The sequence below is a fragment of the Alosa alosa genome, chromosome 19 (assembly GCF_017589495.1).
Source record: "Alosa alosa isolate M-15738 ecotype Scorff River chromosome 19, AALO_Geno_1.1, whole genome shotgun sequence".
NCBI classification, from domain to species: domain Eukaryota; kingdom Metazoa; phylum Chordata; class Actinopteri; order Clupeiformes; family Clupeidae; genus Alosa; species Alosa alosa.
In genome coordinates this window covers 3,632,618-3,644,728 of record NC_063207.1, presented here as the reverse complement: position 1 = coordinate 3,644,728, position 12,111 = coordinate 3,632,618, and the positions used below count along the sequence as shown (strand labels likewise).

At 44.0% G+C, this 12,111-nt stretch overlaps 1 protein-coding gene across 1 annotated transcript; it reads right to left on the bottom strand.

The window, feature by feature from the left end:
• Positions 1 to 2,761: 2,761 nt before the first annotated feature.
• On the bottom strand, positions 2,762 to 7,547 carry si:dkey-87k14.1 (leucine-rich repeat transmembrane protein FLRT2). The gene is made up of 2 exons (XM_048227963.1): positions 7,112 to 7,547; positions 2,762 to 5,997 (listed from the first exon to the last, which is right to left on the bottom strand). Exon 2 carries the CDS (start codon positions 5,503 to 5,505, stop codon positions 3,514 to 3,516), a length of 1,992 nt encoding a protein of 663 aa, XP_048083920.1. The 5' UTR covers positions 5,506 to 5,997; positions 7,112 to 7,547; the 3' UTR covers positions 2,762 to 3,513.
• Between the last annotated feature and the right edge of the window lie 4,564 nt (positions 7,548 to 12,111).

Genomic DNA, 12,111 nt, shown 5'->3' with positions numbered 1-12,111 from the left:
AGGAACGTGCCTGTTTGTTTCTGCAGTTAAAGGCCTTAATGCTTGACTAATGAGCAGTCTGGCATTTCTCTAGGGTTGACTCCACTATCTCCCGGTTTCATATCCAGGGCACTAATAAGGAGACTGAATGGTTGAATCAGCACTAGCCCTCGCAGAGTTTAATAACCAGCAGACTGGGTCCAGGACAGCAGCTGTAGCAGGTTAATAAGTGGTACAAAGGCATCGCTATGACACAGAGAGGCCGTAACAGAACACTGTAGAACACTGGAGTGGAACACTCTAATGATCATAAATTAGAACACCGGAGTGGAACATTCTACTGATCATAAACGGTTCTGAGAAAACCATGTGGAGCCCTGTGTGTGTGTGTGTGTGTGTGTGTGTGTGTGTGTGTGTGTGTGAGTGTGTGTGTGTGTGTGTGTGTGTGTGTGTGAGTGTGTGTGTGTGTGTGTGTGTGTGTGTGTGTGTGTGTGTGTGTGTGTGTGTGTGTGTGTGTGTGTGTGTGTGTGTGTGTGTGTGTGTGTGTGTGTGTGAGGGGAGGGGGTTCTGTCAGTGCTGGTGGCAATGGTAGGGTTAAATCGAATTTGATCTGAATTAAATCTTGAATGTATCTGGGTGTGTAGTGGGTTAATGCAAACATAGTCAACTGGAAACTGTAAATCAAGCAGAGGGATTCTTAACAGCCAGCCTGAGCCAGAAAGCCCCAGCACTATGTTTACTTGGTGACTTAACCGCCATTAGGATAATCCTCCAAGATTTAATACAAACAGCTGGAACACACCGCTCCATTGACTTAGACGAAACTTAATCAATTAGCTGGCTCTGAGAAAATAACCCAAGTGCCTCGGCACAAGAAGTATTTTGGGGATTATTCATGATTGGGTGGGGCTCCTGACCAAGAGTTCTGCAAGGGGTTGGGTGAGGTTTTCATGGCTAAGAGGCAAATGTGGGAACCAGTATTGGCAGCCTGATCCTCAGTAAAAATGGCATTGAAGTTTTTAATTCCTTCTTTTGTTTAGCCCCTTGCACAGAAAACCCCTCCTGTACAACTTCCAGTCTCATGGATCCCAATAAAAGACCTACAGCAGAGTAACTACGGAGAAATCCATACAGACACCTGTAAAACCTTACCCTCATTACAGACTAGAAACCCCTCTGACAATATTCAGCAGTACTAAATGCCCAGCCACTGATTGCAAAGGGTGATTATTTCTACACAGTGCATCAGCTGTGGGATCCTCGCCTTTATGGAGCAGAGCACTTTCATTGCATGCTGTATGATGGATGCCTCAGCACTTCTATAAAATGGGTTTCACATTTGGGGAAGGAGGCGGTGCAGAGATATGTAGGAACAGTTTGTTCAATCCCACACAAAAAAGAAAACAATTCTGAGAGGAGAGTTGTGTGTACAGTATGTTGTATCTGAGGTGCTGGGGAGTGTGGATGTGTCTTCTATGAAGACCTGCCCGTGTGGTGACCTCCACAGCGCAATGGCCACACAAAATGTCACAATATGTAAATACTGCTTGTGCTTTCATCTGTAGCTACTGGCAACTTCTCATGGACTGGAAAAAAAAGACATACACTATGCTGTATGTGTGGTTATTTTAAGATATGTTGCAGTGTACATTAAACAAAGCATCACCCTGATTCAGTCATTGACCAGAAGTGAAAATTAGTCCATTACTGGTTACAAGGACCCATTTTTTTGTGCAAAATTGTCACACAAATGAAAAATTAATATTTGTATAAAATAAAATAAAAGTGCAAATTGTTTCAATCACATTTGCACACTGCCTCCTAATTATTTTTCATCTAAAAGGTTTAGCTAAAAAGCAGGGCAACCTGTGAACCCTTAAAGGAACACTCCCCCCAACATATTTATATTTTACTCTATTTTACTCTGATATTTTAGATTTATATTTTACTCTGCTGTTGTAAATAGCAAACTTCCTGTGACTTATAACCCTGTACACAATGAAAATGCTTTTGTTGTGGAGGTGAAGGATTAACAACATCTCCAAAGAGCTATATCTACTGACAAGGTGTCAGGATTCTCGCGAGATTTGTCGAGCTGCCGTTCTTGAAGTTACATGGCTGGTTTTCTTGGTGGTGACTCGCTACGTCTATGCTGTAGCTATTCTAGGTGAACGATTTGCCTATTACAAGTTTGTTTACCGTCAAATTGGCTTCGTAAAGGTGCAAATCTTGCCTTTTAGTTCGTAAAGGTGCAAATAGTGTGCCTTTAAGTTCTTGTGAAGTTTCTGTCTTCACTGATATTGGTCATTATTGCAGAAGTGCATTTAATACATCACAGAAATGGAAAATATAATTAGCTGAGATAATTAAGACAATCCAGACACAAGGATAATTGTGCTGTTGTTTGATTTTGTCTCTCACAGATGCAGAACAAATAAAAGAGGCTGGAGATTGAAGTCTTCCTAAAAAGATAGATTATTGATGGAAGGCTAATTAATATCAAGACGATCCTCTAATCAGTACGAAGCTACCCTCTTGTTTTTTATACAATGCATTCAACTGTACCCTAAATGTACCCTGTCTCCTCGTATGCCATGCATATACACACAGGCCTATTTTTTACAGATACTTAATGCCCTTACATCAATGTATAACAAAACAGGTTTATAGATTCAGAAGAACCGGTGATGTGATTCCTGGTATGATATAAATAGAATATGATAGAAATTATATAAATCCAGATAGTCCTCAAGTCATTCATTGTACATTTGGACAAAGCAGCTGTTTTGTAATCATTTATTACTTTTGTACAACAATATACCTTGGTGCTTTGACAAGTTGATGGTGTGTTGTAAACGTTTGGTAGATATGCTAAGGCACATTAATGAACTATTACTACAACAAACGACCCAACCACTCTCACAATGCCCATCTGATAGGAATGAAGCTAAAGAATGACATGAATCAGTAATGGATAAAAATCAAACAAAAAAAGCAAATGGACTTAAAGGAGCCATCTGACATTATCTACAGAATTACGGAAGGTTTTTATTTTCATGTGGTAATTAACACTGAGTATACAGCTGTAATTTAGTTTATCTGTTAATATAGGTTTATAATTCATAGAACAGAAATCCTGTGATTTGTCCTATGTGACCAAAGTACCATATTTCCAAATGCTCAGAACAAGGTAAAAATAACACATGGCACAGTCAAAAGTTATTTTACTTTGTGCCCTGTTTTCCAAACTATCAATGCAGCCAAAGCAACTAGTATGTCCTAGTTTCATGAGAATGTTTGCATCTCAAACACATACTATTTTGCCACAACGATTTGTGCAAAATCTCAACCACAGAGCAGAAAAAGAGAAGCTTTTTTAAACGTTTGTTGATGCAAGAGGAGAAACCGGCAACTCATAGATCATGATGCACTTTACGAGTACACAAAGAGCACATCTTTTTTTTCCGATTACAAATGAAATATCTAGAGGCGCTTTGATACAAATGTACAAACATTACCATTCCCACTGAAAAATCATTTTGTGTGGCAAACATCTGAGTGTGGACCGTTGGTCTTGTTATAAGCTGTGCTAGTTTTCCCAGAGTTGCTCTGTCTGGGACCAACAACAGTCCCATTAGTCGTGTAAATAGGCTGTATGTGAAAAGCCCCTTTCAGGAGCTGTTCGTTGTTCAAGGACACTATCTGAAAGCTCGTCTCAGTCATTTCCAGGATGGAGTTGTCCTTTTTGGTCCCCGCCTCGCCGTAGTCGTCTTTCCGTCGGCCCCGGCTGTACTTCCATTTGGACGACGACGGGCTGCCTTTCCTGTGCATGCGCCAGCAGAAGAGGCCCAAAAGCAACACCAGAACCAACAGAACGGCGCCGCCGATGATCCCGGCCAGTAGAAGTGGGGAACTTGGGTCCTGCTGAGTGGCCTGCTCGGGCCCCACGGCGTTGTTCGCCGTGTTGAGCGCTGACGGTGTCGAGACCTCAGAGCACACCGTGTAGCGTCCAGGGGAGTGGTTATTAGAAGTGTCTAAGGGGGCGACGCAAACGTGATAGGTAGATTCGGGGTCCAGGTTGGACAGTAAAATCCCATTAAGCTCCCCTGCAGCCACTGTCTCCTGTGTCCTCTCGTTCACCAAACGCTCTCCCATTTTGACTGATGTTATTTTATACGCAGCGACAGTGAATGTGGCCAACCAGCTCACCTGAACACAGGTGCGATTGACTGCAGTGAGAGACACCTGCAGCGGCTCTTGCGATGGGTACTCCGAAGTGTTTGTAGTATTCTCCCTCTCTACATCTCCCCTCAATGAGGGGGGCAGGGAGGCTTGAGCCGGGGGTTGTGGTGACGAGAGGGGTATTTGTGCCACTGATGCAGGGGTGGTGGGAGAAGGGTTAGTTTGCAGGTGTGGGTGAGTTGGCACCCACACTGTACTGCCCGGGCATTGGACGAGGTCCAGGTTGAGCTCTCTGATTGCCATCCCGCGAAAACCCTCTGGGCTTTGGCACATGAAGCCGCGCACGTTGAGGGTAGCTGGCAGCGTCTTTAACCACACCATGACCCACTTAATTCCGCAGTCGCAGTGCCAAAGGTTGTTCCGAACGGTCAGCTGTCGCAGGCTGAGCAGGCCATCAAAGACCCCCTGTGTCAGCCCCTGCAGCTGGTTGCTGGAAATATCCAGTTTTTCCAGGCGGTGGAGCCCCGCAAAGGCCCTGACAGGGATCTCATTCATCTGGTTGTCCTGCAGGTTCAGCTTCTCCAGAAAGTCCGTGGGCAGATGGGGGGGGGGCAAGCTCAACGAGTTGCGCGCCATTGACAGCGTCCTCAGGTTCGCCAGGCCCTGAAACGCCGTCGGGGCAATCCCCTCGTCCGTCAGCAGGTTCCCGTCCAATAGGAGGCTCTCGAGGGCAGTGACGTTCTTAAAGGCCTCCTCCTCGATGACAGCGATGCGGTTCTCGTCCAATCGCAGCTCCTTGAGGTCAGCGGGTAGCCCGATGGGGACGCTGCTGAGGTGGTTCTTGGTGAGAAAGAGGTACCTGAGGCTCACCGCCTCCCGGAACGCCCCTTCCTCCACCCCCACGGTGGAGATGGAGTTGTCGTCCAGATAGAGCTCGTCCAGCCTCAGCAACTGTGCCAGAGCAGCGCGCGAGATGGTCTGGATGTTGTTCTCCTGAAGGTGAAGCACGCGCACGTTTTTGGGCAGGTTGACGGGGAATTCGTCCAGCTGGTTGCCGTACAGGTAGACCGTCTCCACCGAAGCCACGTGGTGCAGCTCCAGTGGAAAGCCAGCGTTGTTGATCTGGTTGTTGTGCAGGTAGAGGATCTTGTAGCCCTCGCCGATCCCCAGTGGAACTGAAGTCAGGCTCCTCTCGTTGCAGTACACAAAAGCCTTGTCGCACCGGCACTCCTCCGGACAGGAAGTGCTGCGGCAGAACTGCAGGTGAAGACCGAGTATGATGGGAATCCAAGGCCTGATGAAAGCAATAAAGTCTTTATTCCACACACGTACCTGTAGCTCCATTTTAGATAGCACTGCCCAGGCCAGCAGACGCCAAATGCCAGTCACCACAGACGACGCTCGGGGGATAAAAAAGGTCAAAACCAAATGCTCCTGGCAAACAGAAGTTTCTGTGCGCACTTGCAGAGTGGCCTGCCGCTGCTGCTGCTGCTGTGCTTGCACTACGTGCTCGCGTGGTGAGCGGGTAATCCTTCGATAATTGCCTGTCCCGAGCGCCACAGCGCAAGAGCAATGGTCTCATTAACTTCCACGCCTCCTTCACTTCCCTCGGTCCGCGCCCGAGCTGGGGACGATCGCAGGGCTCATCACATTTTCAACACCGGCCCGCCAGAGGGGCCATTCTATGCGCTCTCCGGCCGGAGTGTGAAGAGGGGAAGACGGGGGCTTGTCACTGAAGCGTCCTCAGCAGCTCTGACCACACATGGAGATGCCGAGCCCTGTCTGGGCCTGGGTCTGGGGCTGTCTCCCTCCGTCATGACGGTGGGCTTCAGAGACCTAGTCCAGTAAAATAAAACAAACACATTTTGTCCAGGAGCACACACACACCAAAACACCCGTGCAGTTTGTTCTGGGTTGGATGCTACTGCCATGTCAGATATAGCATTTGGTTTACACCGATTTTCGTTTTTAAATGCCAACGATTTATACTAAACACTATTTTTGACATAACCTAAGTTATATAAGATGTATTTGATCCGTTAAAGTACAGCTTACAGTAGAGGACAATAAAAAGTCAACTCATTTGGTAAAGAACAAGGCCAGCAAGGGCACGATTTGTAAACATCAGATGAAATTTCAGATGAAAAAAATATTGATTTTTGAGTCCCTGGACACACTTTAGGTCAAATATCAACATGATGAACATGCCTCACTGCTCACAGAACAGCTGAGCTGGCCCAAGGGTATGTCATCTCACAGTAAAACAATCCTGTCATGGCCGTTACATATGCACTAGCAGGATAAGGTATTGATACACCCATGTCCAGAAACGTAGGCACAGATATCAGGCTAAATTACAGGGCAAAGGTGCAGAAAGGATGTGTGTGTGTGTGTGTGTGTGTGTGTGTGGTCTATGTGTGTGTGTGTAGTCTGTATGTGTATGAGTGAAAATCTGATGTTGCGATATGCAATAGGCTACAGTCTATCTTCTTTTTATCTAAAACGGCACAATGTTCAAATTTTATACCTTCACCATAAAAAATATTGTAGGCCTATGCCGATTTTTTTTATGTCTCGCAGTTTCAAAAATACTAAGGACATTGTTTGTGTGCCAGCAGATACAAAATTGGACAAGTGCCTCCAACAGAACTTAAACAGCTTCTTACAGTAGATGATTTTCAACAGTCAAGGAAAGTCAAAGGTCTTTGGATTCATGATGTTGGAGAGACCAAATATTTTTAAAGAGCAGTTGCACAAATACCAAATAGGATTCAGTGGGCTATTTATCTAACATGCACTTAAAAGAGTCTACGTTTAGCTACGTTTAGAGCTGAAAAGTTTACCCTGGTAGCAGTTATTGTCAATATGGTGCATTTCTATGTAAAGAGGATAATCACAAATGCTAATATAACAGATAAATGGATGTGGATATAAGTCTGACTTACTTTACCTATTCGGGAAAGTGCTGCATCTCTTCGGCATGGTGAACTCCGCGTTTGCCCCAGTAATCAGTTGTTACTGCGCCGAAACATATCGCAGTAGTAAAATGTTTTCTGTAGATTGACCATTGTACTCCGAGAGTGAGAGAGTCTGTCAGTGATACGGATTTCCAGGACTGCATGCTAGTGTCAGCGACGGCATCAGCCCCACCGTTCCGCGCCGTGCAGCCTTGCGGAATGATCCGAGTAGGCTACCCGCTCCCTTCAAGGGATTAAAGGCTAACACAGGTAAACACCAAGAAAGACTTCTTGACGCACCTTTCCCCACCCAAATGACGCCGGGAAGCAAAGCAAACTGTGGACTCTTGTGGTCCGCTTTCCCACGCCGATGATTTAGTCTGATTATTTTACAAGTGCAGGAGTGGTCTTCCTCCCTTCGAACCCAAGGAAGGCGCTTGCAGTATTGCACTAAGCTGGGAGCGAGGTCTCTCTCTCTCTCTCTCTCTCTCCCTATCTCTCCCTATCTCTCTCTGCTTTCTGTCAGACTTGTACACAGGCTACTGTCACATGTATACAAGCACCGACAGCAAAAGCATTGATGTTACGACATGGATTAATGGGAACTCTGTTTAAACATCACAAGGGCAAGAGTTCTAATAATTTCCCATCTGTTTGGAAAAACAAAGTTTGGCATTACAACATCAAGGCGTTTGTTGTGGTTTACTTTGATGCATGACCAGATATTACAGTATGTTACAACATGGGGAAGCGAGCGCAATCAGCTCGAACACTCAGCTACAGCGGTGAGCCGGAGATGGCAGTCCACCTCCCGCTGAGATGAAACGCTCAGCTAATGACGAGTTCAAAATACCTTTGAGATAAATTCAAATGAAGCTGTTCAACTCAGAAACGCACCGCAGGTGATTCACGACCGAATCTCCTCTATTCCAAATATTTATAATGTGCAACATGCTTTCCAGTAACTCCAGCCAAGGGGAAATATGATGAGGTCATAACCTATATATCACATTCTGTCATCATATATCATGATAATTGTAGCAGGCTTCTGTAAACTGTGTCACAAAACGGACGATCTGTTATTCAGTCACTTATTTGGCCTATCTGCAAATTTGGGATTTGGTTAAACCCAGCAAGACATCTGTCCACTGATGGAAATTCAATCTGCAAATTAGATTTTAAATAAAACATGGCGTGATAATGAAATGATATCTAACAGTAGGCAGCCAATAAACAGGAGGTCCTGTATGGGGTTAGCAGGATATCATTGCCACATGTGGTGCTGATGTCAAGTGGGATTATATTGTGCATGCAGGTCTTAACAAATAAACAGCTGTTCACCTGAAACAGCCCTTCCTCAGCATTCACATCATGTTTTTAGAGTCTGATATTTACAAACAAGTGAAAGCATAGCAAGAGAAGTATGAATAGAATAGATTACAACAGAATAGAGATCATAATAAGAAAGTTGTCTTTATTCCAGCCAACATTAGGTATTACTAAATCAATATTAAAAGCCCTATTAAAATTAAGAATGCTTTGCCAATGCCATTATGGGGTTGGTTTCCCTAGATTAAATCAAATCAGTCCAACAACCAGAGAAGTGTTTTATTCACTTCATTTATTTCCGCATCTTTGGTCTTATGTCTAAAGCCCTTTCACATTCTGGCCTCAGAAGATAGCGGGGTGTAGAGTTTGTTCCCAATCAAACTGACTTTTGTTTCCTGCAGGCTAGATTCCCACAGTGAGGCTCTGGAAAGTGGAAGAGCCAGTGTGCACCACTTGAGTATCAACATTTACAATGCCAACATTGGCATTCACAGGACTGGATTTGATCATTTCATTCATTCATTCATTCATTCACTAATCAATCCATCCATCCATCCATCCATCCATTGATTCCCTTGCACTCTATAGCATGCTTCCCTTGCCATATCTTGTGGCTCCATGTAAAAGGCTTTCTTTGTCATTTTGTGTAATCTTCACCTTCATCTTTATTCATCTGGTTATGACCTTGGAAACTTCAGTACGTCTCCATATTTCTATCAAGTTAAAATGCTCCATTTTATTAAGTGGCGGTGTTGGCCTATACGCACTTGTAAATCACAGCGTAGAGTATAGGGGTGGCCTGAGAGTCTCTCTGCAGTCCTTTCACTGCATGCATGCTTGCCTCAGTTTGTTGCTTTGTACTTCTTGTTCTTTCTTTGCCATGAGCAAGTCCCTAGGACTTTACTTGTCTTCTTATTTTATAGTCTAGAGTGGAGTCTAGTCTACATGGAGTATTTTATACACCTCTCTCTCTCACTCTCTCTTTCTCTCTCTCTAGTGTTAATTTTGTCACCTATTTTTAATTTAGTCTTAGTCTTAGTCTTGTGACGAAATGTCCTTTTTAGTCTTTGTCATATTTAGTAATTCAAATATCATTTTTGTTAGTCAAGTTTTAGTCGACTAAAAGTCTCGTCATTTTAGTCTAGTTTTAGTCATAAGAAAACTAAAGGTGTCTTAGTCAGTTTTAGTCAACACATTTTAGTCTTTTTTTATAACAAATTATTTCTGATTACCATTTGAGTCAAATAGTGTTTCACACATCTCAATTTTCCAACAATATTGTGTGTCCACAGGGCTACTCGTCTGTTATAATTACTCATTCTGATTTTTTGTCAGTCAGTATGTTTACATGCACAGGTAAGTCGAGCTACAGTTATAGCTCGGCTGGGATTTGACCATAGACAGTAAAAGATTTGACTGGACCACTGTCATATTCGTAGACCAGTGTTTCTCAAAGTGTGGTCCGGGAATCACTGGTGGTCCATAAGCTATCTCAAGTGGTCCGTGAGCAGACGCGGGTAAAATATAATATAGATGAGTTGTTTGCAATATTGAACCAACTTGTATGTAAAAAAACAGTTCTGCAACACTGTCTATGTAAGATATGCCAGTTTAAATCATACAGTATGAATCCACACAATAAGCAAAGTGCAAAGACAATAAGCAAGGTGGTTCAGTGAGTAGGCCTATAGTGTAGACTAATTATAGGCTACTGTTGAAGTAGGTCTAATCTTTTTTTTTTTTTAGCTAGGGCTAGTTAAGTGGTCCTGAAACTGAAAAAAAGTTTGAGAAACACTGTCGAGACCAAAGTATTAATGTTTTACTCCGCCTCGCTAGATGGCGATATGTTTCAAACACAACACATTCCCCAAACAGACTCTCCATCTTAGCCATAGCTAACTTGCTAGCGAACTTTCCATATTAGCTTACTTGCTAGCAAACTTTGCATCATCAGTCTAACTAGTTAAATAGTTGACATTACATGATGAACATTTTCGTATGGACATTCTGGTGGATGTTAATTTGTATGAGAGAAGCTTCAACTTCTGGGTATGTAGCATTGTGGCATAAAGCTTAGGTAGTTAGTTGGTAACTCTGGCAGAAATCTCCAGTGTTCTTGTTCCATGTAGTTTCGTGTTGCAGCCACAGGGTTACAGCAACAGCACGTAGACTAGCCTACAGGAAAGCTGTTGCGTATGAACTCATTCGGAATATTTTGAAAACGTAACAGCTAGATATTCTGTCTTCTCATTTTGTAGACGAAAATGAAGAGAGATTTTATCTTAGTTCTTATTTCATACAAAACATTTTAGTCTCTGTCTTTTTTTTCAACAATAATTCATCTTAAGATAGTCTTAGTCAGTGTTTCAGGACATTACTGCCGTCTCGTCATCGTCTCGTCTTAGTCATGAAAAAAAAGGTCGTTGACGAACATATTTCCTCTCGTCTCGTCTGACAAAATTAACACTATCTCTCTCTCTATTTCTCTCTTTCTGTGAAGTCCTTCTATAACTGCAAATACACAGAATTGTACTTTCTTTGTGTGAAAAGGACCTTAAGTGGGTGTAAACTGAAATTAGACACTGTGAAAAGCTTACTGCATGATTAGGCTCTATTTGTGTGTTTGTGTGTGTGCGAGTGTGTGTGTGTGTCTGTGTGTGTGCCTGTCTGTGTGTGCGAGTGTGTGTGTGTGTGTGTGTGTGTGTGTGTGTGTCTGCGTGTCTGTGTGCGTTTGTGTGTTTATGTGCATGTGTGTTGTGAATGTGTGTGTGTGTGTGTGTGTGTGTACAAGTGTGTGTGTGTGTTTGTGTGCATGTGTGTGTGTGTTTGTGTGCATGTGTGTTGTGAATGTGTGTGCCTGTGTGTGTGTGTGCGTGTGCGTGTGTGTGTGTTCGTGTGCATGTGTGTGTGTGTGTGTGTGTGTGTCTGCGTGTCTTTGTGTGCATGTGTGTTGTGTGTGTGTATGTGTGTGTGTGTGTGTGTGTACAAGTGTGTGTGTGTGCATGTGTGTGTGTGTATGTGTGTGTGTGTGTGTGTGTACAAGTGTGTGTGTGTGCATGTGTGTGTGTGTTTGTGTGCATGTACATGTATGTTGTGAATGTGTGTGTGTGTGTGTGTGTGTTTGTGAGTGCTCTGTGTGTGTGTGTGTGTGTGTGTGTGTGTGTGTGTGTAGTGCGTGGTCTCATGCCCTTAGTTGTAGCACTCTGCTCCGGTCCGCTCCACTCCACTGCAGCCCTCTCTGCTCTCTGCTCTCTCCAGCCTGCAAACGGGAACTTTTTAAGGAGCTCATCTCATCAAGCATTTTTACATCATTTGTGCTGTCTGTGCTCTTTACCTCCAGTGTCCCCCAAAACTCCCTCCAAAACCCCCCCTGGAGGAGGATCAATTTGTCCTCTATTGTTCTCAAATTTGCAAGCACATGGATTTTTTTCCTCCGAACATGTCTGGACATTTGGGGCGGTTATAGAGGTGACACACTGTAATTATTCCCCCTGGTAAGCAGTCACCCTGTTCCCTCAAGCAGTGGTGATGTCTCCAAACACCAGCCTTCACTCACGCCTCTGCACATCCACAGCCGCTGAATTCAACCTGTGTGTGTGTGTGTGTGTGTGTGTGTGTGTGTGTGTCACATCCGCAGCCAGGCCCACAGACCTTTCCCCTGATT